The sequence below is a fragment of the Corvus kubaryi genome, unplaced genomic scaffold (genome assembly GCF_017639235.1).
Source record: "Corvus kubaryi isolate FWS band 111438036 unplaced genomic scaffold, C.kubaryi_AGA036_p1.0 130, whole genome shotgun sequence".
Taxonomy (NCBI): Eukaryota; Metazoa; Chordata; class Aves; order Passeriformes; family Corvidae; genus Corvus; species Corvus kubaryi.
The window spans coordinates 923,069-947,833 of record NW_024580665.1 but is presented as its reverse complement, the minus strand read 5'-3'; the positions used below and the strand labels follow the sequence as shown (position 1 = coordinate 947,833).

Here is a 24,765-nt window from a genome sequence, read left to right as displayed (position 1 = left end):
TTTGAGTTTTATTAAAACAGTGCATAAAATCCACTCCATGATAATTCATGTGGCTGGAGTTGTGCTGTGGTGCAGTACTTCACTGTGCACAAGTGGTCAAATTGATAATGGAATATTAATGGGTTGTGGACTGCAGGCTTTTGGTAGTCTGGCTTCAGGTTGACAAGAATGATAGCTTTCATTTGCATGCAAAGACTCCAGCTGTTCCTTTAAGATGGATGAAGGGATCTGGCTTCATCCGTCACCACTTCTTTACTTTTTTATAAGACAGAAAGAAAAAAGAATTTTAAAAGCCAAACCATAAAATGTCATTAAATGTTCTTTGCAGATCTCCTTGAAATAGAGGGTAATTTCAAGCATCTTATTTCTGCCCAGAGTCCAAGAGAAACATTTTGAGTGCAGATGAAATTATGTGTCCTTTGTGCTAAATACACTCTGTTCATTAAATAAAGCACACTCCATTTGAGATTTTCTTGAATTACATTGCAGGAAAATGTAATTTACATTTAGTAAGAATTTATTACACTTTTTCTCTACTTCAGAGGAAACTCATGCTTGATTCATAATAGCAAGCTGCATGATCCCCATTTAGGAAAGGAATAAAATGATCACAGGAATCATTTTGGTTGGGAAAGAACTTTGCATAATCTAATACAATCTGTGAAATTTAGAAATTCAGTGAAAAGAAAGGTGTGTTGGCAACTGTAGGAGTAGGGAAGCTTGATAACATAGTACAGTAAGAGCCCTGCTAACACAGAATTCTTCTACTTTCCAGCACCCCCCTTGCACCACTCTAGTGACAGCATCAATGGTAACCCCTACCATCAGAGCCACTGAATGTTTCACATCAGGAGATGCATAACAGTCAATGCCACGGGCATTTAACACGTATATTGCAGTCATGTTAAGTGTTCAGCCCTGTTGTAATTACTTTGTGATAGGCACCTTGTGGGATTTTGCCATCTGTGCTTCAGTAATGTGCAATCTGTGCTATTGTTTCTATTCCACTTCACCAGAGTCCTGAGTCGTACTCTGTTGCATAAGTTCTACCACAGTCTTACCAGTTTGTTTTCTATAACCCTACATGACTTAATTGCGCTGTGAGAAGGGGGAAGAAGGTCCAGAACAAACCTGAAAAATAGAAGATCCGAAACCAAATACCTAGTTAATCTCCACTTCTCTTAACATTTTCATGAATTCAATGGAGTTCATCTAGTACCTTCTCTCCAAAGCCATTTGGCTCTCTCTGTACACTCTGATAGCATCCCATGTGCAATAGCTGGAGACATCTTAGGTGAGGAGACTGGCAGCAAAATTCTTTATTCAGAAGTGATTTTGCCCATGGAATTATTAGCTGCTCTTATTAGTTCCAAATAGTCACCATGGGCTGCAAGGTCATGCCTGCAGCAGAAGCTGTTGGAACAGCTGGTAAGAACAGGACAGGCACAGCCAGTTGTTCAGGATTTTGACTGCTCTCAAAGTCAAGGGATCTGCAGCCATGGCCAGCTTCTTCTTGGTGCCAGTACCTGTCAAACATGGGTCTGTTCCGAGTCATTGAGGACTTAATGGGTTAGAATCAAAACCAGCAGTAACAATCCAAGATCATTTGAGTGCCTCAAAATTCATTTCCCTTGTGAATTGCATTTCAGCATGGATACAGCATCTTCCTTAAGGCTGTGGTTGTGTTGTCCTTCTTTGTATGCCATAAAAAGAATTCATGTGATGAATTCCAATTATTTACTGCTAATATAAAATTGCTAAACTCCTTCTTGCAGAAAATTGTCCCACAGAGGCAGTCCAAACAGTGCATTAAGGCACTCTTGATCCTAGGTAGAATTTTCAAAAAGTGGTGTTCGTGCTGGTAGTGGCAGAGGGGGAGGCATCCAGCTGCTGAATCATGCCACAGCATTTTCCCAAAAGAAGCATTTCCTGCTTGAATAGTAATAAATAGAGACAAACTCTTTGTCATTGGTTAATGACTCCTGACTTCCACACAAGTTCTGAGTTATATTAAGTTGGAGTTTTTTGAGAATAAGTGTTCAGTGTTCATTTTCAAAGATGGAGATATTTATCCTTAGACAACATCTCATTGCAGTGGCTTTATTTCTGTTAGAGCAAATGGTGAATGGAGGTGCAATCATTTTGTCAGCTTAATACTGAGAGGAAGGAAATAACACAATAGGCAACTGATGGAGAAGTGTGTTTTGACTGACTGGTAGAGCACACTACAATAGAGCTAATCAGGAAAGAGGGTCCCTGTATAAACACAGCCTCACAAAATTGCATTTTTATGAATTACTTGCTTTGTGTGGCTTCCTACTACTTTTCACCTTGTGTGGTAATTTTCTGCTGTGCCAAGAAAATGAAAAGCAATCATTCTGATCTGGTAGCAGGACTTAATGGTGATCGTGTTTTGGAGGTTTGGTCTACAAAGTCCGGGTGAGAACCCTTGGCTTTTTAAACAAGCTTTTAACTCTTCAAGTGAACGGTTCATTCCCTGTCAGCCAAAGTACAGCTGTCACATTTACATTTACACCTGCACAATTGGTTCTCACATTTGCTTAGTTGTAAGCAGCGACATGAAAGATAAAGCAGTAGCAGGTCAGGCCTGAAGCATTTTACTGCCAGCCGCTGAGAAATCTCTTGGCACAAGCTGCGATTTCAGATGAGACAAAGGGAGTTAGGTATGTATCTTTTTAAAAGGTACAATGCTGAGCTCCTCTTAGCAACATGTGCCCTCTGCTTAATATATTGATTGAGAGTTTTGTATGCAGTTTGTTCCATCATCATCTATGGTGTGCAAGTTGCAGTGTCACTGCCAAGAATTTTAGTTGCCAAAGTAGATCTAAGCTATGCCTGGAAGCGTATGTATTTGAACTGGGAGTGAAAAAAACCTTAACTTTGGGTATGAGCTAGTTTCAGATTAAGGATTTGGCATGCAGTTATTTGCCCCAAAGGATGCTATTCAAACAGATCTGTTCTGCTGTCAAAAGGTTAGCCAGATTCTTGATTGAATGATACTAGAGGGTCTGTGTTAATTAATGATGGGAAAATGCCAGATACTTTGATTGAAGGAAGTAGGTCAGCAATGCAATTGTCTCATAGAAGATTCAAAACAGTTTTGTTAGATTCCTTGCATTCTGCTTCATATTTAGATAATTTTTCCTTTCATCATTGCAAATTACATGAGCAAATGTCCGGAGGTACATCAATAGCAAAATTATAGAACAGCAAATGTACTTTGGGTGCTTATCACAAGAAGAGGGAAATCATTATCCACCATGAGGAAGAAGAAGAAAACTGTTCCCCAGCATTCGACCAGTTCCTAGCCACATGGGAGTTAACATTTTAGCACCCTTCTAGGAGTTATCTGGTCTGGAAAACACTCCAGCTGTGTTGAGCCACAAGAAAGAGACCCTTCAAATCATAAGCAGCTGGATTTCAGTGCACGACCCTGGTGCTGACTGGCTTCACACTGGAGCAGTTCAGGTGATGATGCCTTTTGCATGGCACAGGGGAAGGGGACCTGGATTCAATTTGGAAGTTGTGTTTAGCCCAGCCACTCAAAATACGCAATTAGAGATTTGAGTTCATTGTAGCAACAGTTTGGGCTCCCTGTCTGTCACTGTGGATGCTGTAAAAGTCTGACTGGAGTGGGGTGAATACTGCTGCAGAGGGAAAGTAGGAAATAGTGTGGGGAAATAGAGCTGTGCCAAATAAGAAACTGTAGAGGAACTGGTGCTTACTGAGAAGCCTGATAGTTTTTCTAGCTGGTTATCACCGATTATCCCTAAGTAATGATATCCTAAGGCTGTTTGTTTTCAACTGCTTTGTGCTTTTTCAAGAGAACTCATTAGTGTGTCTGAATATGGAATGACAGATTTTTTAAACAGTAGTGCTGTGGTGGGGGAAAAAAATGAGCTTCTGGGCTCTGAGGCTTCACTGGTGCTTAAAAGCAGGAGCCACTCCTTTAAGGCAGTTTTCTTTTTTAGCTGGTCCTGTGAGTAGCTAAACATTGACCTGTGCAGCACATCATGCTCTGCTTTATCTGACAAAGATCACTGTTTAACTAACTGGAGAGACCAAATCTTTTACAGGTCTCTTCTCTGCTTTTCTGCAGCACTTCTGGTGGGACAGTATACTCCTTGTGACTATGACAAAGAGAATAAAAGTATTATGTATGCTGGGAAAGAAAATGCACCTGTATGAACAGCTGCAGAGGATCACATCAGTGTATTGATTAGTACAACACTGTGTCTTTAAAACTCTTATGGACAAATGGAATAACAAGTGTTGTTGAAATCACAGCAATGTGATTATTGTTCTAAAGTTTGTGTTACTTTTGAATGGGGCGAATATAAGCATAGGAGGAAACAGCACTTTAGATGGTCTCTGAGCAGTCTGGATGCTAAACAGCCTCTGGCCATATTCACCAGGCTCTTTTAGGAGACACATGTATTGCCAGGTGCCTCTGGGTAAAGAAATGTCTTTCCAGCTTGTCATCCAGCACCTGTGGCTTCCAGCCACACCCCAGGTAGTGTGTGCTGTTATCGTGGGACAAGGCATAGAAGCCTCCCCTCAGTCTCAGTTCTGTGCTGTATCTGTCTGATAGCACTTAATAAACAAATCCAGCCAAGGCAGTCCCCAGCCTGGTCACAGGATGAAATCCTAGAATGATGAGGAAAGGCAAAGCAGCCCCTTAGGGCTGCTGCATTGTCAGACCCAGTACCTTCCAAAGGTAGGTCTGTTTGGGTGGCTGCCGTGGGAAACTGATGTCATCCTTGTTCTAGTGGCTTCACCATGTATGTGTTGTTGCACAGAGCAGCCCAGGGACATGCCACATTCCACGGCATTTGGAAGGGAAAAAAAAATTTAGACAGCTGTATCCCAGCTCTTCCCTTGACAGTTCATGAAGGAGGTTCAGTTTCATAGCAGGATTACTGCCCCTTGGATAACAGGAAGAGCATTTACAGTGCATTTAACTGTTTTAATTTCATGTAGCTTTGTGGGAGGTCAAGTAACAGTTTATAGCGTTAGCTTTGTTAAATACATGTTGATACAGTAACAGCACTAACTTTTTGTTCTTCATTTCCTTGAGCAAGACTGGAAATCAGTGCCATATGTCTATAAAACTGTTCTTAGAATTAAAGAAACTTCTTGTAGAGGAGCAGGAATTTGAATAAAGGTTGTTTCTGGACTTCATCAAGTGCAGACACCATGTAAGACTGGTAGCTGAAAACATCTTGTATTGCCTTTCTGTTTAAGAAGGACCAAAAATGAATTTCAGAAGGTGAATAAGTGATCTGATGTCTGACCTCTAAAATAAGAATAGCCTTTGTTTTCAGTAAACACATCTGACATTGAAGAGCAGTTTGTTGACTTCTTATCTCAAATTCCCTTTGGGCCATTTCAGTTCCTATGGAAAGAGCTCTGACAGGCTGTCAGTTCATTATGGTGATTAGTCTCCAAGAAGAAAATGGCAGAACATAACCATTTAAAATGTGACATGCAGGAGCACATTTAGAAAACTTCCAAAGGCTGCAAGTAAAGCTGAGCTAAATGGGGAAGCCCTGGTCAGACTGGGTTACAAAGGGTGTAGGTGGGAATGGGATATGAAGAGAACATTGAGCAAGGAAAGCCTGAGCACACCGACGCAGCATGGATGAAGCTGCTCCAGCAGCTTTTCTCCATGTTCTACAATGTACTGAGTACAGTTTAGTACCAGAAATGAAAAATAATAATATAATGTAATAAATGTAGCAATAAAAGCCTGAAAAACTGATTAAAGCTAAGGAAAAAAAGTGTTGTAAATACCAGATACTGAAACACTGTTGAGGCCATTGTGGATGTAAAATTCTTTTGTAGGTTGACAATTGTTGCTTATTTTACAAACTTGGATCAAATAATTTCAGGTGATGAATTTTAACAGGAAAAGTTTGAAGGTAATTTTGAAATGTTTAATTTCATGTGGTGCAAGATGCTATACTTAATTAAAAGCACTTCTCCCCATTTCCATGAATACACAGTTGTTTATTTCAAGCGAAGCCAAATTTACAAAACCTATTTGCACTGTCTGCCCCTAAGTTTTCAAACAGGGTCGTGAAGCCTGTGCCTGTAGGTATGTTTTTTAATAGTTGTGTTACCTGCTTGCTGGAGCAGTCCCCTGGTAGGACAAGGCTGGGATATTGTTTCCTGCTCTCAGATGGAGATATTTCTGCCCAGCAGGAGGCAGGGTCCCCACTCAGGCTTTGATGAGAGGGTCCAGGTACCCCACCTGCTGGGGTGGGAGTCTAAGCTACTGTGGAGCTGCTAGGGTCTTTCAAGCACAATTATGTGCAAGTTTTCTATGTATTATTTTGGACAGGCATAAAGACAGTTTGGGACTGGTAACACTGAGATAGATTTGTCTGGCACTTCAAATTAATTTTGTTAACTTTGCAACATGAGCGTCTAAACTGCTTGTTCTAGTTATTACATGTAGGTTAAAAGTGAGAAATTGAGTTTGTTTTTCTGCTTTGTATTAAAAACGTAATTCTTGAAATAGCTCATTTCTGTTGAATAAGGGGATCACCACGGCCACAAGGAAGGTGGTAACACATTGACTGTGTAACAACTATAGTATGTAATAAATGTTTACATGCCATAAAGTATACAAACATTTGATTGCTTACTTGACAGAGCTTTTCTTTTGCAATCATTGGTCTCAATTTTTCCATTACCTTTTCTCATTTTCTTTTCTAGCTTTACTCACAGACAAACCTCCAAAGCCATTGTTCCCCATGGAGAACCAGCCAACTGTTATAGATGTCCAGCTGGGTAAGTCCCCTTCTGGGAATAATAGATCCTAAACTTCCACTCTGGTAGCAGATGGGATAAATTGGAAGTGGTAAGAAAGGTTTAGTGGTAGTTATTACATGCAAATCAATTTGCAGCTTCTCATTTATAATGGTAGAATTTACTGCCATGGCAATTTAAGGGAATGAACTTGTGTAACATCAGGGGATGGCTGTACTAATTGGTTACAATGGGTATTAAATATAAAGCACTGATACTCTTCTTAATATATAATTGGTAGAGTAATATATGTCTACATTGGTGCTGTATTGGTCAGTTGACATTCACCCTAAGACAAATATTCTCATAAAAGATTCCTTCAAAAGTTAAAGCAGTGCATTTTCAGGTTGTTCTGAATGTGTGCCAGAAAGGGCTTTTGACTAAAATGCTTGTATGCTTTTCGCACTCCTGTTATATATTCTTCTGTGAATGCACATATCTGAATCTCTGCTAGCAGCCTCTATTTTCAGTCATGTTAGAAAATAATGTTAGAGAGTTCTGCTAGCTTTGGGGAGCTGTGGGGCATTGTGATACTGAAAAAACTGCTCAGCATTGAGGTTCCAGAGGTTTTTTTCAGTGACTTGAAAATAGATTTCTAATTTTAAGAGGCAGAATTATAGTTGCTATTGAGGACTGTGGTGCCATGAGCTTAAATTACAAGAGATGTATTGCATATGGGGATTATTCACTCAGTGCTGAAACTGTGGCACTTTCCTTCTTGAGCTTGACTCTCTTCCTTTTATACCAAAGCTGGCTAGGACTCAGAGGTGGAATGGTGTTTAATGGCGAGCAGGGTCAGCGTGAAACATTTTAAGAGGGCTGGTGACATTGTGGTAAAGGTATTTGTGAAATTGTACAGGGTTCTGTTTGAGATGCGTACAAAGACACATCCTTGTTCTTAAACCAGGTGCCAAACAATGTCAGAGAAGCACTGTGGATGCTATGAATTATTTAAAAATGGGACTTCAATTCTTGAATGTGAGAATATAAATTATTTGTGACCCTAGCTAATCTTAAAGAGTAGCTTTCTCTCATACACCTGAATTGACTCAGGAGTCTGTAAGGGCTTGCACAGGGAAGACAGGACTGGATCTGGGAAGCAGCCAGTGCCAGATGAATTCTGCAGACAGGTGCATATGTGCATATTTAGGTTCCCCTCCACAGGGCTCAAATGTCTGTAGCTGAAAAGAAATTGCCTCTAAAAGAGCATATGAAATGGATCTGGAGCCATAGCTAAAACCCCACCCAAGTTAACAGCAAAACACAATCGTTGAAGTTTGGATCACCCAAAAGGCTGAATTCAGTCTCCTGGTCTAACTTCTTAAAAGTCAACTTTCTAATGATTTCCTTTGGGAGCACACTGTCCCTGCATACATCTGTGTAATAAAGGCACTCAGAGTACATGTCTTTGTTTCCTGCATTTTCCTTTCATCTTCATTTTCTCTTCCAAGTTCCCCTGTTCCAGCAGGACTCTGTTATTTTTGCACTGAATTCTTTGTTATTGTTGTTGTTGGTGGTGTTTGCATTAAAACATTTTGTTCTGGCTGATTAAAAAGAGGTTTGAGTTAAAAAAATTAAAACAAACTCCCTCCTCTCCATGGAGATGTGGCTCAGTAATAGGATTTTGGAATATCTCTAGAGGGAAATACAAATCTTGCATCTTTACATGCTGGAATGTAAGCCGTTAGTTGTCCCTTAAGATCAGGGAATTTACACATGGTGCTTTTTTTTCTGATATGTTAATGGGTTTGGTTATTGCCACTAAACCATATTCATATGAAGGAACCTGAACTTAACTTCTTTTGCAGTGAAGTTCATTGATTTCCCTCTTGATTTAACTTGGCAAATAGATAAAGCTGGAAGATTCTCAGGGAGCAACTTCATCTTGTGGAGGCCACCAGCAGCGTGGGGCAGGAAGGCTGTGCTGGGCTCTGAAATGTGTCAGAGCCTTGAAGGACTGGGAATCATTTGATTGCACAATGTAACGTGGGAGGAAGTTTTGTGTAAGGTCACCTGCTAGAATACTTCTTTGAAATCTTGTTAAGCTCCTAGGAGTTTTGAATAATTGACATTCTTCAGTATTTTATTAGAAATTAAAGGAAAATTTCTGTGTGTTACAGGCCCTTTAGCCCATGGAGTCAAATCACCCGATATGCCTGATTTTTCAGTAGTTATGCAAGTACAAATGTGCCACTAAACTACAAAAGAAGTGGAGTTTAATCCATCTACTTGTTCTGCAGAGATTATTTTCGTTTTCTATTGGAAAACTAATCTTTAAAGAAATAGCTGTCTTTTCCGTATAAGTAGAGGAGATAAATAATTATTTACTGTCTTTATCCTTAATTATTAGCACGATGCAATGCAAAATCTCCATAGGCCTCTAGGCAGTGGCCTAACTATTTAGCAGCTTATTTGCTTACTCCAAACTGCAGTATTCACCTTTTAGCTTTCAGATCTTATAAGAAGTTTTAGTGAAAACAGGTATGCACAATTCTTATTGACAGTGGATAAAAGAGCTCTTTCAGGCTTCAAACATGGTCCAGAGCCTGCCTTGTTCTTCTTAAGGAGCAGGAATGTACTTTTTGTGTTTTCTGTTTTTCTTTGGAGTGTCACAGAGATCTAAAAACAATCCCATCAAGGTTAGAGAGAAGCAGAAACTGGAATTTGCTTCTTTTTTGTTTTCTGTATTTGCTTGTGGTGGAGAAACAGAGCCAGAGATGGGGGAGGGTTGACAGGAGGACAAAAGAGCATCCCAGAGGACTGGAGAAATAGTCCAAAACAGTTTCATTGTCTCAGTTGCTTTACCAAGTCAGATAATCACTTCATCTCTGGGCCGACCTAGGAAATAATGACTGAATTTTTTTTTTATTGTCCATTTACTGCTTCCTTTTTGTAAAAGCAAAACTAGAAAAAGAACCCTTTTTATTTGTGTTTTAGTTTTTTGCATAGAGGTCGGTAGAGAAATAGTTCTTGATTGCATGGTATGTGATACATTTAATCTTACTGTACCTCTGTATTAACAAATAATGTTTGTTCTTACTATATAGTGTCTGTTTTGTAAATATATGGTATTACTCTGATAATAAAATGTTCTTCCTCAAAAAGTATTCCTGAGTTGTCTTCATGACATTAAAATCAGATTTGATAGTACAGGCCGAAATACACTCAGCTCTTGTGCCCAGGAGATGAGGCAGAAGGCCTTTAAGACCATCTCCCATGTAAAGCTCTGACTGTGAATTTATTAAAGTGTATGCCATTGTGATTCAAAGTTGAGTTGTTCAAGGCCCCTTTTTTAGAGCAGGAGCTTGCTGTTACTTTGACTGACCATATAAACCTAAGTGTGTTTATGGATTGTTCATGCCAAATCCCTGAGTTTAGATCATTCCTTTTGTGATTTAGAAGAGTAAAGATTGAGACCTCAGTCAGGTGTCTTGGGGCTGTGAGCAGTAAGTTTTAAAGAGCTGTTATCTATTTTCACATACAGCTGTCTGACAGCAAGTGGAGCATGCTGTGCTGTAAGTCTTAAGATGGCATGTTGGTACATTGCTCTGCTGATTTATTTCTTAATTCATTTGTTAAAATTCTTTTCCAGCTAACTTTGTTCACTCTTAGTGCTTTGAGAACATGGAAAGAAGGAAAACCATTCCTTTGTGTTTTGATTACATGATTACAGAGTAGGTTTCTCCTCTGAGTTTGCACAGTTCTAGTAGCACCAAGAAGCCAAAATTCATCTGATCCCTGGGAGCTGTTGTGCTGCCAGCTCTCAGCTGGTATAAAAACAGTGTGGCAGAGACATTTGTGGGAGAAAGGAGTACAGTTGTGCTCTGCTGATTTTTGGCTGGACACAGATCTGTAAGGATCTATATCTAGCCAGTCTATGTATAAGCAGCTGCCAGAGTTCTCTAGCTTGCACCATGGCTGCTATTTTTCATTTGTGTGTTCCACAGAGCATAAAAAAAGCTAAAAATACAGTATCAAAACAGACACTAAAGCTGTTAATTCTCTACCATGTATTACAGTGACTGCATTGTTAAGTCTTTTCCTTATGAATGAGTTAGTTGAGTGCAATGAATTTTGCATGTTTGGGTATATATTAATTGAATATGTAATTTTCATATCATTCGCTTTTCAGCTATGTCCTGGTTTTGTTTTCAGATGTTTACTTAAGAAATGTAGCAGGAGTCTTACAAAACAAAGCAGGCATCCTCTGTGTTAATTCATTTACTGAACAGGGAGGACCTCAAGGGGTTTAACTCACTTTTGTCATGGTAGTTTCTCTGTTTCTAAAGATGCTGATGAAAGAAAACACATAGTTTATGAGGATTGTCATTATTCCTAATAGCTGAACTCTTCAGAAAGATTTTGTTTCTAAAAGATTTAACAACACAATTCCTTGGGACTCATTATTAGGCAGATCAATAGAGATCAATAGAGCTACTGTAAAACAAGTGCAAGGGAATATACAAAGTTACATCTGCTGACAGGTGTAGGAATAGACTGAAAATAGTTAGGAGTAAAAAAGCCCTTTTGGTTTGCAGCAGTGGCTGAAAGGAATTATTTGAGAAGTGAAAATTCTTGCATTTACTGACATTTTAAATATACCACTTCACTCTCCACAGTCACTCCAATTTTCACTGAGATGCCACTTCTCTTCTTAAAAATAAATAATGATTGTTAAAAAAAAAAAAAAAGCCCTGCAAGATGTTTCAGGCATTCATTTCATACCAAGCCTGTTTATTCAAGACAATCCAGCACTGTCTCTCATTACAGATTTGCTCATTAAATCTTGCATTCTTCATGTTTAAAGATACAGGTATTTGATAAGCAGTTGAATAGAGTAGTAATCTTGGACAGAAAGCAATAGAGAAATTTTGAACTGTGAAATGCCTCAAATAGAGCAAGTAATTTGAAATTGAACTTGGGAAGAAATTCTTATTTGGTGTGCTTGCAGTGTGGAAAGAGCCCTGATACTTGTCTGTGGTTAGGCCTCTTGAGTGTTGTGGACATGCCTTTTGATTTGCAGATTAAAGGGTCATGTGTGATAACTGCTCAGGAATGTAGTGAGTATGTATGAAAAACAGGGATCCTGGATGTTGGTTACTCCATGCTGCCTTTCTTTCCTCAGCTCCTCCCAGGCATTCACCAGCCTAGGGCTTAGCAGGGGCTCTCAGAGGTAGATCGGGGTTTCCATAAGCCAGGTCAAACCCAGAGCTTTGCACCTCCCAGCTCAGCTGGGATGGCATAGAAGAGACAAACATTGAGGAATCAGAGGTGACCTGATCCAAATGGGTCCTGAGTCAGCAAAGAGGCTGACTGGAAGTTATCCATAGAGACTTATTGTTCTTTCCTTGTGTGAGGCCTGAGTGTGGGATAAGTGATCGTCTTGCCCCAAATCATGTTCTACTGCCTTATTCTGTCCATGTGGAGTAACCCATACCACCTCACAAATTCAGATGTGAGTGGCAGAGCAGAAGGAAGGTGGGACTAAAGGCAGATAAGACCTGTGGGTGGTGTCCCCTCCACCCCAACACCAGCAAAAATTCGGTTCCCTCCATCCCCAGTTCTCCCCACGCTGCACCTTCATCTCACAGCGCTATCTCCCTGTACTGTTGCTGTCTGGAGGAGCAAGCTGGTACCTTCACTGTTGGCTCCTCCATACCTTCCAGTCATCCATGGTTCTTCACTGCATCTACCTCCTCCCACAGATGAGCTGGGAGATCCCTGTTCTTCCCACGGGTGGACCAAACCTCACACGTTTTTCCCCGTCCTTCACCAGGTTACAAACTTGCTGTGTGAATCATCCCAGACTCAGTGCTGGAAAATCATCTCCCCCCAGGCAGTGCAGACTCTCGTACCAAAAGCTCCATGTTTCAGCACAGAAATACATGAAGGAGCAATTTTCACTAGGAAATAAAAGAGAAACTGGGAGGATGGTCTTTAGGACCTGCCTTCCTTTGCAGCACAAAGCTCCACAGCTATTTCAGCTGTACGTGCCTGTAGGAAAGGAGGCAGGATTTACATCTATTGCAATCATTCTGTACTAATCTGCAGGGAATATTAGAGACAAATTGTCTGACATTTAGGTTTAGAAGTAGTTCCCTAAATACCCAAAGTGTATTACTGCTAATGCTTTGATGCTAATTTGGTATGTTGTTAATATTCATGCTTCTCTCAGGGGTAATGGTGAAATGCTGCACTTCAGAGACTTGGGCTGGGATCTGTGGTTCAGCTGGTGTAAATCCACTGTTGTTTTGCTTTTTGTATGGTTAATCCAGGTTTTCATCTGTGAAACAGAACAGTTCATTGGCACACTTCTGTCTTTTGTTTTAATGGGCTTAGAAAGACAAGCCAAATTCTGACTGCTGATCCATGGTTTTTACACCCATTGGGATTCATGGGATTGGCACAGATATGTCAGAAATTAAGATTTAGCACTTTACAAATTTTTTTCTGTATTTTTTCCATAAACTTTTTATTGCTTATGTTGGGTTCAGTGGATGTTAGGTCAGTATATACTCGGAGGGCACCATGATTCTGTCTGTATAGAAAAGATTGATTAATTGGTGTCAGATAGACACCCTTGCAGTTAGTTTTGAAACAGCAATACTATAAATCAATCCGCTGTCTTCTTTTTTGTTCCAAGAAAGTGGTTAAGAGGAAACACTCCAGTATATCCTGACTTACAGTTATCCCAAGGCATTCATTCAAGGGCATTAGCTAACTTATGATGATTGAAGAATGCCTCAAATCGTCTTGCTCCAGTAAATCTTCCTCTGAAAGTGGTGACTGTAGTGTGGGGATGTCCAGGACACAGACCTTTAGCACTTCACTAGGATTAAACTGCCATTAACAAATGCAACCATCACTTTAGCTGCCACAGACATGCAGCTGTGCTGAGCTTGGCTAAAGGATCTCTTGTTTGGTTTCTCAATTTACTTCATTTGACTAGTGTCTGGGAAATGGGCACAAGTTTGTTTCTGCAAAAATGGAGTTCAGTCCATGAGACAGGAAGTAGAAAAGATGGTCTTGGTGGAGAGCAGGGGCTTAGAGCTGTTGGTAAGAGCTGTGAGGCTTTTTTCTGCTGTAACTCTCCTGACCTTTACCAGTGTTCTGTCCTCATTTAAGGTGAGGATATTGCTTCTCTAGTTTTCAGGAATGTTGTGACAATAAAATCACCTGGCATTGGGGAAGTGCTCCAAGAAGAGCAAAGAAGGAGTACAGATGGAGAAAGCTTTGACCTGGATTTTTTGCCTCAGGGACATTGCCTTTTGGGCTCTGAGCCTGACTGCAAACACAGAGACGTTTAACTGCACAGTCCACAGACATATGCTATTGTGCATTGAAAGTCAGACAATATTAATGTTCCAGAAAAGAGAACCACAGGGCAAAGTTTGCACCATTTTCCATGCTTGTTGGAAACACTGTCACTGGAAGGAATTCATGTGCTGCGATTTTACATTCCCTCTACAGTGTTTGTCATGTGAATGAGTTATTAAGATGTGAATGCCTCATATATTCTGTAAATTACAGAGTAGAAACATTCGGCACTACTATTTTGACCTTTTCAGCATTCTGTGATTTGCTGGGCATGCCATTCCATATCTTTTGTTTACGGCCTCACTAAAATGTAGGGATGGAGCTGAGTGGGCAAACAGTCAAAATATACAAAGCTGGGAAAGGTCAGGGTCATGCATCACAGCACTGCTGTTCAGTGGGCAGGGAAGATGAAAATCTAGACTAAGCGTTCTCATGATTTTTTCCTCCTTCACTGAAAAATAACAGAAAATTGTATTTTGTAATCTGTTCCAAACGCAGCAGTGCAGAAAATGAAGACTGATGGTATAATTTTTATTTCTTAAAATTTCAATATCATAATGTCATGATCTTAGAGGCTCTGAAAATCAAAGCTGTCATAGTCCTTCAAAAGAAGTGAGATGGAATTCTACTCACCAAATCTTTGCTTCATTTAATCCATGTTTGATAAATGTTGCTCTTACCTTCATCCTCAATACCCTTGTGTTTGTCTCCATCCTACAGAAACAAATAGTTTGTATTAGGTAATTGAACTTCAACCATTAGAACGAGGTTGAGTTAGTTTTTGTGTCAGATATTGTAATATGTCATGGTTTGACACTGGCCAAATGCCAGGCACCCATGAAAGCTGTTTATGCAGAAAAAAATTAATGAATGGCTCATGAGATGAGGATTGGGAGAAAAATACCCTAAGGGCAAAACAGGTTCAAATTTAAAGGTATCAAGTAAATTTATTATTAACAGAGTCAGAGGAGGATAATCAGAAGTAAAAAAAGCCTTTAAAACACCCTTTTTTCCCCCCAGCCTCTCCCTCTTTCCCACTGATAGCACAGGGAAGACAGGGCGTGGTGTGTTTTCGTCAGTTCGTCACTTGAGATCTTTTTCACTTCGCTCAGGGAGAGGAGTCTTTCTTCTGCTGTGCCGTGAATCCCTCCCACAGGGAAAGCAGTCTTCCCAGAACTGCTGTGGAATGGGTCACTCATCCACAGGTATAGTCTTGTAAGGATAGGCTGCTCTAGTTTGGAAGCAAGGGCCCTCTTTCTTTATCTCTGGAAGCAAGGGCCCTCTCTCTTTCTTCAGGTCTCCCACTGGATTTCTCTGGCACTCACTTGCTCTGGTGTGAGCACTTTTCCCACAGGCCGCGAGTGGATCTCTGCATCTCCCCTGGACTTAATGGATTACAGGGGGACAGTTTGTTTCACCATGGTACTCACTACAGCTTGCAGAAGAATTTTGGCTCTGACTCTTGGAGCACCTCTTCCCCCTCCTTCTTCACTAACCTTGGTGCCACCATGTTGTTTTCTCTTATGTCTTCACTTCCTCTTCTTCTCCATCTAGAAGAAAAACTGCTGCCCATAGGTACTATTGCCAACAAGTTCCACGAATTCAAAGGTTTTTGCAGCATCCCGCAGCACCAAGAGGTTGATTTTGTTTAGGTTCTGCGTCGCAGAATCACTTGCCACGTTTCTGTTGCCAACCACGTGGCCCCTGCCACCACCGTGCAGGCAGTGGCGGCTGCTGCGGCACTGGTGCTATTTAATGCTTCTCTTCATGTGGGGTGCCGGGAAGGAGAAGCTGCCACCCTTCTGCCTGCGGTATGGCTGGGTAGGGGTGGCCAGGCAGGCAAAGCTCGCTGCAGGCTGCACTGAAATGGTGGCGGCACTGGCACATTGCCATGCACTGTGCCAGGATGCCCTGCGTTGTTTTGATTTTCTTCTCAAATATGTTATCACAGAGGCATTACCAATTTCTCTAATTGGGCCAGCAGCATGTCCATCTTCATACCCGTCAGAGATTGGCTCTGCTAGACATGGTGGAAGCTTCCAGCAGCTTCTCACAAAAGCCACCTCTGTGGCTGTCCCCTGCTACCAAAAACCAGGACATGTGAAACCAATACACAATCCAATGAAGACCAAATGAAAGACAGTCAGAGCAAGATTACTCTTGAAATTAAGAGATATTTTTATTACCTACTGAAGACACATGTTACGTGACTTCTCAGAACCCCTGATCAGATGGAAGGTAAAAAATAGAGGAAGCAGTAATCTGAGGAAATGCAGCAGAGGCACTCTGATTTCTACCATACTTTATTAGTTTAAAACAAGCCCCATGGTGAATTGTGGATACAAAAATGCTGCTAGCAAGGATTTTCTTGCTATTTTCTAAGTCCGTGAGAGACTTTTTCTCTCTCACAGAGATAGTAGCAGAGTTCTGTAAACAACCGAACACCTGCAACCTCAAAAAGTCTTGTTTATGGTATAGTAGAAAAATATTTTGACAATGGATGTTTTAGGATTTTAGCCAATCACCCCCAAGGGATGGCTGATCTTTGTCCAATTAGACTATGAAGAAAAAAGTCTATAAAAGAGTTTGTAAAATAATTAAATAAATCAATCTTGCTGCACAATTCCTGCCTGCTGGATCTTCTCTCCTTCTCCCCCCTACGGCTGCGGGACACGGTGATAGACCCTAGGGCAAAGGCCTGCAGTAATAGTGAATGATGACTGTAACTTTCTACTACTGAGTATGTTTTTATTATCTGCTTATACCATATGAGAAGCTTACTAATTTTAACATGCTTGGCTCTAGTCCCATGAATAAGTGAATATAATTAGTCATGAAAACATCCACGGAGATCTCGTTGATGTGCAATCAGGTGTGCAGTTACTTCAGCTCACAGGAGCCTAAACACTTACTTGAGCAATGCTTTATATTACTCAAATACAAATTAGCGCAGTCTTGCACACTGCATTAATTAAAAGGCCTAAGAAAATTTCATTTTATATCCAGCAGAGTTGCAAATTTAAGTAAGCTGAATATGCTACTGCTATAATGTCAGTGGTGAAGTTTGTAAATGGTGCTATGTGCTTTCCTGGCCAAATGTGATGTAACTGTTTTGCAAACTTAAAGTGTTTTTCACATTTCTCTGATCAAGCTCAGTGGTTTGAGTTGAGAATTTAAATACTTACGATGCAGTAATTTTAATTTTAAAAAGGGAAAAAATGGTGTGTCAAGTGTGCTTTTTCATTGCTAGTGAGATGAGTAAATATTAGCAAATACTCTATTCTCTCAATTTTGTCTCTTTTTATGAAGGAAAAGATTGTCCATGTGGATCTTTCCTTGGATACATCCTCTAAATGCTTCTGGACTTGATGCACTATTTTGAATAGCTTACTGCCAAGTCCTGATTATGCAGAGTTTGAAAAGTGAAACTTATGATTGGGCAGGCTGATCAAATCAGGATTTCTGTTTCCCAATTACATTACTATAAACTCTTTTTAATGATTTCCTCATCTGCATTGATGAATTTGAAATCCAATTTATAGATGATATTCTGCAGCCTGTCATTCAAATTGTTGATATTAATAAACATTGCAGGCAGAAAACTATTTTGCTGTAACATTTGAGCACTGAATATGAAGTGAATGCATATAGAGTAGGCAGAGGATTTCATTTTTAAGTGCAGAGGGTACTTGTGGTTTAGTTTTACCTGAATTCACCTGCCTTTCCTGCTTTTAACCCACTTTGGAAGCTGAGTTGTAGAGACTGGAATCTGCTTATAAGGAATCTGCTTAACTAAGGGTCATTGACCAAGTGCTTTTATTTAGGACTGTGGTTTAACTTTTCTAAGTATCACCTGGCATAGTGAGTGGTGTGTAGATATCAAATTGTTATTCATCCTTCAGGCAGATTACCTTTGAGAGGGGATCTGTTGCATTTGAGCAGTTATTCAGAGGCAGGCAAGCATGTTGCTTCTCTCCGTGCCATGTCAGGATTTTAAACCCCAGATTCTCACAATTCAGCTCATCCCTTCACAGCCTGACCTCTCTTGTGTGAAATGCCTCCTCAGTCAGAAGACTCTTAAACAAACTTGTGATTCCAAACACCTAAGGTTTTTTAGCAGCACTTGGGGCTTATCTGCTGTACTTTTGCCTGTAAAAAAAGCCAGGAAATCCACAAGTGAATCACAACACTGTAGTGTGTAACAATGGGTGTGCCTATCTTAGGTTATTAGAATAGCTTTTTAAGGAGACTATCAATAAATCCTCCCTGGGAATTTGCAAGCATCTTGTTTTCTGTACTTTGTATCAGGACCTTGTTTCCCACCTGTCTTGTACAATATTCTGTGCCAGCTGTGTAGTGAGGTGTTCTACCAACATTTCAGCAAAACTGACTGGGCAGATTCATTTTTTTCTATGTGATATAAGACTCTTTTGTAACTAACTTGTAAATATTGGTGCATATGCATCATGTCTGTTGTGTTTCCTCTTTCATAGTTATTTACCGTACAGTCTCAAGCACTGCAATCCCTGTCAGAGTTTCCATTAATCTTATTTCTAAGGCCACATTAATTAAAATACAAATGTCTTTTGATTGAGAGAGCTTTGGTAAATTTCTGCTGCAAATAATATTTTTGAATTGTGGTTCTGTTATCCTACATAACTGTCAGGGGCCAAGTCTGGAGAGCTGGCCGGATAAACGTCACGTACACCGATACAATTAAGCATCATTCTCCCTTTATTATTCAACTATGCAAGCTTATATCTACTTTTGCAAAGATTCACACCCAGTCCCTCTAGACAGCCTCTAATCCGGGGGGGAGCCGACCAGTGTATAACTTTGCCAAGGACTCTCAGGGCTGCCTGCAGCCAGGTGCTTTCCAGGCCTGCCTGCAGCCAGGGGCCTGTTCAGGGGCTTTTCCTCAGCAACCCTGGGTTGTCCAATCTTTCCAGGGGTATCATATGCCCTTGTTCCATAAGGAATTGCTCTACACACAACCATCTCAAAAGTACATCATGTTCAGAAACATCACTTTAAGTGCTTAGGGAGATGTTATCAGAAGTTTGGTCAACTTTTGGCACAGCAAAAATTAGGTAGTTGAGGGTCTAAATTATGAACAGAGACAGTATTGATACATCCAGGCCCAGTTTAGTTCACTGTGTTCTGTTACAGTACAAGCCAGTGGAACTTCAGTCTAGCAAGGATATGTTCGGTCGTATGAAAAAGCACCCATCATTAATGTGTTACAAATGTAGAATAACTGTTGTCTTTTATTGTGTGTCCTAGGTTACAATGTAAGATGTAACCAAAAGCATGTATTCTATTATCATCTTCACAAGCTGTTAAAGCAGGTGGGGCAGTGCTCGTTATCTCCTACCATGGCTCATCCCTGATAACTCCCTCCGGGCACTATCTCTGTTTAATGGCCGATCAAGGACCCACCGCATGACTCATAGAATTACATCCACTCGTTGTGGGATGCTCCACCCAGGGGGAGGAGCCAAGCATTCCCACCTGGATATAATCTGGGGCTTGGAACAGCATGAGGAGCCCTTACCTACGGGACTCCCAGAGGACAAGAGCCACCACTGGACCTTCAGGTGAAGATCAGACCCTTTTCTACAAGATCACTGCTTGAACAGGACCACTTCATCTGGACTGCTACCACCACTGTGACTAACAGGGTGTCAGGTTGTATCCTGACTCTGTCAGTGTTCTTGTACTATTGCATTTATTTTAATTTTCCTATTAAATTATAATTCTGACTTGCAATCTCCCACTCGTTTGTTTTCAAACTAGCATGTTGTGTCCAAAAAGTATGACATGATATGCTTGCCATGGTATTATGTTACTGCCACCATGGCATGCCTTTTAAAGAAATGATGCAATGATGTGAACTCCCAAAATGAAGCCTGCTGCCCATGATAACTGAGTGGTGACACTGCAGATACACCCAGAACTGAAGTGTCAGTGAGAATGATGTCTCCTGTAGGAAAGGATGCATGGCCCCATACTGACAGTGTAGTGTTCCTGCTCTGGCATGAGCTTAATTTCCATCTGAGGAGACTCTCTCATTTCTGTTTCTGATGGTATGAATAGGATATATTTTGTCTAGATGTTCTGTAATTTTGAAAATATGTGTGAGGAGATTGCTTGCTGGGTTTTGTAATTGTTTTTCTAATGTAAACCAAAGAAACATTTTAAGCCGGTTTTTGAGGTTTTTTTGACCAGACAATAATGAATGATTAGGAGATCAAAAGTGGGCAGCAGAGCAGCTGGCATGAGTAAAAACTTGTATTTTTTTTTGCTATATCTCTAATTGAAATCACCAGTTTTCAAAGCCGATGCTGACTCTGTTGAATCTAATTTAGTTCCTGCATCAACTCAGTTGAAGCGTAAGTGTAACTGGGAAGGGAACCAATGTTCTCTACCGGAATGTCACATCTGCAGTGTCAGACACGTGAGTCCCCACAAACACCTGTTTTAATAAACAGCCAATTTGCTAATGCTCAGTTATGCCCACAAATAGCATCTGTGTCTGGCCAGTTGTCTACCTGAATATAGCATCCTTCTTAATCAGTGAAAGCCTCTGTTGCATAACTAGTCTGACTCATTTTCCACCCAGAGATGGGAATTACCCACTCTCCTCTCTGCCCTTAATATCCTTGAGGGAATTGGTGAAAAATAGAAAGTCCGCTGGAACAGTTCTACCCTCCCTTCCAAGCAAATAAAGCTGTCAGGGCTTTGATATGTACATAAAAATAAATACATTTTTAGAGCTGGGTGTTATTAAAAGACCACATTGGCTGAATGATAATTAGTGATGGACCAGTGGAGCATCCAGGGCATTCCCACGGTGGATGTTGCTTTAATGACGGCCCAAAAAAATTTTCCAGACATTTATAGTGAGGTTGGATGCTGCTAAGAAGGAAACAGAAACGCCCTCCTGACACCTGGAAGCCAGCACCACTTTGCCAGCTAAAAGGAGCCGGGGCAGCTGATCCAAGCAAACCTGGCATCACACACTTCCACTGTGCTAAATATGTGCCTTGCACTCTTGGCCCATGGACTTTGAAGAGCGCCTGGCATAAGGGCACAGGAAAGACTTAATGTTCTTCCTCAGGAAAATTTTGTATCTTTAGACTGAAATTCTGGATCTAGTAATAAATTTTGTGTATAAAGGCTGTGTGTACAGCCTTACAGTGCCAATAAAGGAGTAAATAAAACTGTAACACTATATAATCTCTAAATAATATCCTGGCTTCTCCTTTGAAGGAAACAACCTTGTGGAAAAAATAGGGGTGATAGGGCTAATCCTTTTCTCTTCCTGCCATGCCCCATTATTAACTATAGAGATGCAGTAGAAGTGGATTCAGATATTAAACTTTTTTATTGCTTTTGTTATTTAAACATTCATAATGGGATTACAACAGAGGCCATTGCACTTAGACAGTAATAAAGCAACTTCTGACCTCTGCCCATGCATGTAGGAAGTACTATATTGTCTGCTACACAGATATTACAAGTAATAAATTGATGAAACAAACTATCCAGCAGGAGAGAGGGAGTAGAGAGACAAAGCAGTAACACAGCAAGAGTTTGGCAATTTTAACCTTTCAGGAGCAGCACAGCAGCTGACCATGTACCCAACCTGAAAGAGTACAATAATATAGCCAGGGAGAAGTGAATCTCTAACCCAGCAAAAGTGAAGCTGTGACTTAAACCTTGACATAAATTTTTGTAAGCCAACTTATGCTGCTTGTTAGCAAAAGACTAAGTCTTTTGTCCTCCATGGTAGTTCTGCCCAGCAGATTGTATTTCATGGAAAAGCAGCTCAGTGGAAGTCAATCCAAACTGCTTGTGGCTTGAATTATACTTCATAGAAATCAAGCTGCCCAAAGTGCTATGAAAACAATGTGGTTCTGTGGCCCCTGATTAAAAAAATGTGATGGAGCTGATTATTCACTCACGTTACATTTTCAAAAAGAAGTATTCATGCAGTGCAAACTGTCTGCTTAGGGAGAGATGAAGCAACCAGTCCCTTAAACCTCTTCTGTAATTGAGCAACCAGTAGTGGTAGATGTTTATGTTTTGAGTCCATAATGCACCCTGACAAGGGAGGTCACTGGATGGAGGTAGGCAGAAATAAAATTAAAATTGGATAAAAACAACTGAAGCCCTGGGACGAAGTTTCAACATTCTATTTTTATTTTTGAGACATCTGGGCTCACTGGGATTTTCTGAATGTCTCTCACTGAAGTTGCATATTAAGTACCTTGAAAGCAAATGATGCAGCAAAGGAGGGAGTTGGCTACTTGCTGTGCACTGAGCAGAGATTTCTCACTTCATCCATCATTCACAATGTGCTGCAGTACTTCCAGAACTACTGAACTTATCTAATGTAGGGTGGAATAAGACCAAGAGCTCCATTTGCAATGTGTGCTCTGAACTGAATGTGATAAGGTGGTTTGTAATTGCTGGGTTTAGTAGCAAAGTTTAATCCTATAGATTTAATATTGTGTGGCTGTGCACTCTGTTTTTTAGGATATATGGAATTATCGGCTTTCAGAAATTGAGAATTGGTTATTTATAAATCACAAGACTGACTTACATATCAGATTCAAGGGGCTTTTTCCCTTTTGCTTCCTGTAAATGTAGACTGTACTCTACCTGTAAGTACATCATTAGAACTGCACTTGAAGAACTGCTATTCAGCTTCTCCATTTCCCACAGTGATCCCATAGACTTATGTTAATGGATTTATGGCTTTCCAGGTCATCCCACATCTGACTATCCACACAACAGAGAGCAGGCTGCATAATAATTTACTCAGAGTTGCAGTAAAAAAATGCACCTAAGTCTTGCTAGCTTACCAATAGTTGGTCAGCCTTTGGAGCTAGGGATGGATGAGCTGATCTCTCAAGACCTTTCCCGGTTCAGCAGCCATTGTGTTATGATTTAAGAAGCTGGAGATTTTAAAAAGATTGAGGCTCTTTGTAAAATTTCAAGATGCTGATGAATTTGGCAATGTACCTCTTCTCTCTTTGTGTTCACCACTTAATTGCAGTTAAATTAAATTCCATAATCAAGTTATTAAAATAGCTTTTATTTGTCAGCTTCTTAAATACACTTCTGATCTTTGCTGTTGAAATATATCAGTGTGTGTGGTTGGAGAGGTACGATCATCTGTAGTGCCCAAAATTATAGAATTGTAGAATAGTTTGAGTTCGAAGAGACTTTTAAATGTAATCTAGTCCATCACCCCTACAAGGAGGAGAGATGTCTTCAACTAGATCAGGTCACTCAGAGCCCTGTCCAACCTGACCATGAATATTTCCAGGGATGGGGCCGTGCTCAGGTACAGTCTGGCAGCTACAACAGGTTCTTATACCTAAAGCAATTGCATCAGTCCCTGTAGTTTGCTCTGTCAGTGTGTGTCCAGTCCCTGGATTGTTTAGGTTACTGACAGACAGACCTTTGGCTTCTTTGGTGGTTTAGGAAAGAATCTACAAATTGAGAATTTGGAGGGGGGGGGAGGGGGAGAACTATGAGGACTACATTCTGTGTATCCCCTTTTTTGTTACCTCTTCTTGGAGGAGATTTTGAGGCCTATGTCACAGACTGGTTTCCACCATTCATGTGAAGTACCTCTAAAAAATAGCTTTGTAGCACTTGCAGCCTATTGCAGCAGACACTGTTTTATGTTTTTGTGTCTGGCTGGCTCCAGCTGTCACATCAAACTGAGCTTTGAAAATCATTATTCCATATGGATTTTGTGCTCTCCTATTAGGACAGTGTCTGTACAAACCCAGAGCATGTGCAGCAAGGTTACTTCAAGATTTATTTTACAGCAAATTCATTTCTCTGGATGCCTTGTGAGATTAAAGTCAAACTTAAAAGAATCATTTTCCAAAACAGAAAGCAAACAAAGATTTAGCTAGTCCGTACCCCATCATTCACCATTCAGGCTTGGGACAATGGCAGCATTATGTCATTGTTTTAACTGTGAATGTTGTCTCTAAATTTGTATGTTCTAAGGATGGAAAGAGAAGCAGCCTTTCTCTGATAAAAGAAGGGCTGGTTTTCTTTGATAAAGCATAGATAAATGCTTTGATAGTTACTTTTTAATTGCTTTATTGCAAAAAATTATCAATGAAGCCATAAAAGAGAAAAAAAATGATCAGCCAAATTGCCTCAAGATGGATATGTAATGTATAAATCTCTTGTTTAATGGATCTAGTAATAGACCACCTGTTTCAGTTGCCTTTTCCCATTCAGAATATGAATGAATGATTCTCTCAGATGTTCACAAAGAGAAAACACAATTGCACCTTCAAAAACTCAGTGATTTTTCTTTTTACTCTTTTTTTTCCTTGAGGTTTGTTCATTCTTGTTCTCTGTATCAGCCAATCTCGGTACATTTAACCTTGGGAAAATAAAAGCCTTTGGTGTGATATGTAAAGTTTCATGCATTTTTGTTTTCCAGTTGTGTTTCAAATGAGAAAAGAGAGCCATGCACATGAATAAAACATTGCCAAATCCCCAGAGACTCAGGCCTGAGTTTCAAGTATTCCTTCATTGTGTGGTCAATGTATATACCCCAGTATGGATACCATC

General features: G+C 40.3%; 1 protein-coding gene across 8 annotated transcripts in view; it reads left to right on the top strand.

The window, feature by feature from the left end:
• The window catches only part of IL1RAPL2 (interleukin 1 receptor accessory protein like 2), a 386,734-nt gene that overhangs the window by 269,270 nt on the left and 92,699 nt on the right, over positions 1-24,765 (top strand). For 7 of the 8 annotated variants that reach the window (XM_042027854.1, XM_042027872.1, XM_042027822.1 and 4 more), the window contains one exon: positions 6,742-6,816. The exons of the other annotated variant lie outside the window; for it this stretch is intronic. In XM_042027854.1, the coding sequence (XP_041883788.1) occupies positions 6,742-6,816 (75 nt within the window). The remainder of the gene's footprint in view (positions 1-6,741; positions 6,817-24,765) is intronic. 8 annotated transcript variants of the gene reach the window in all.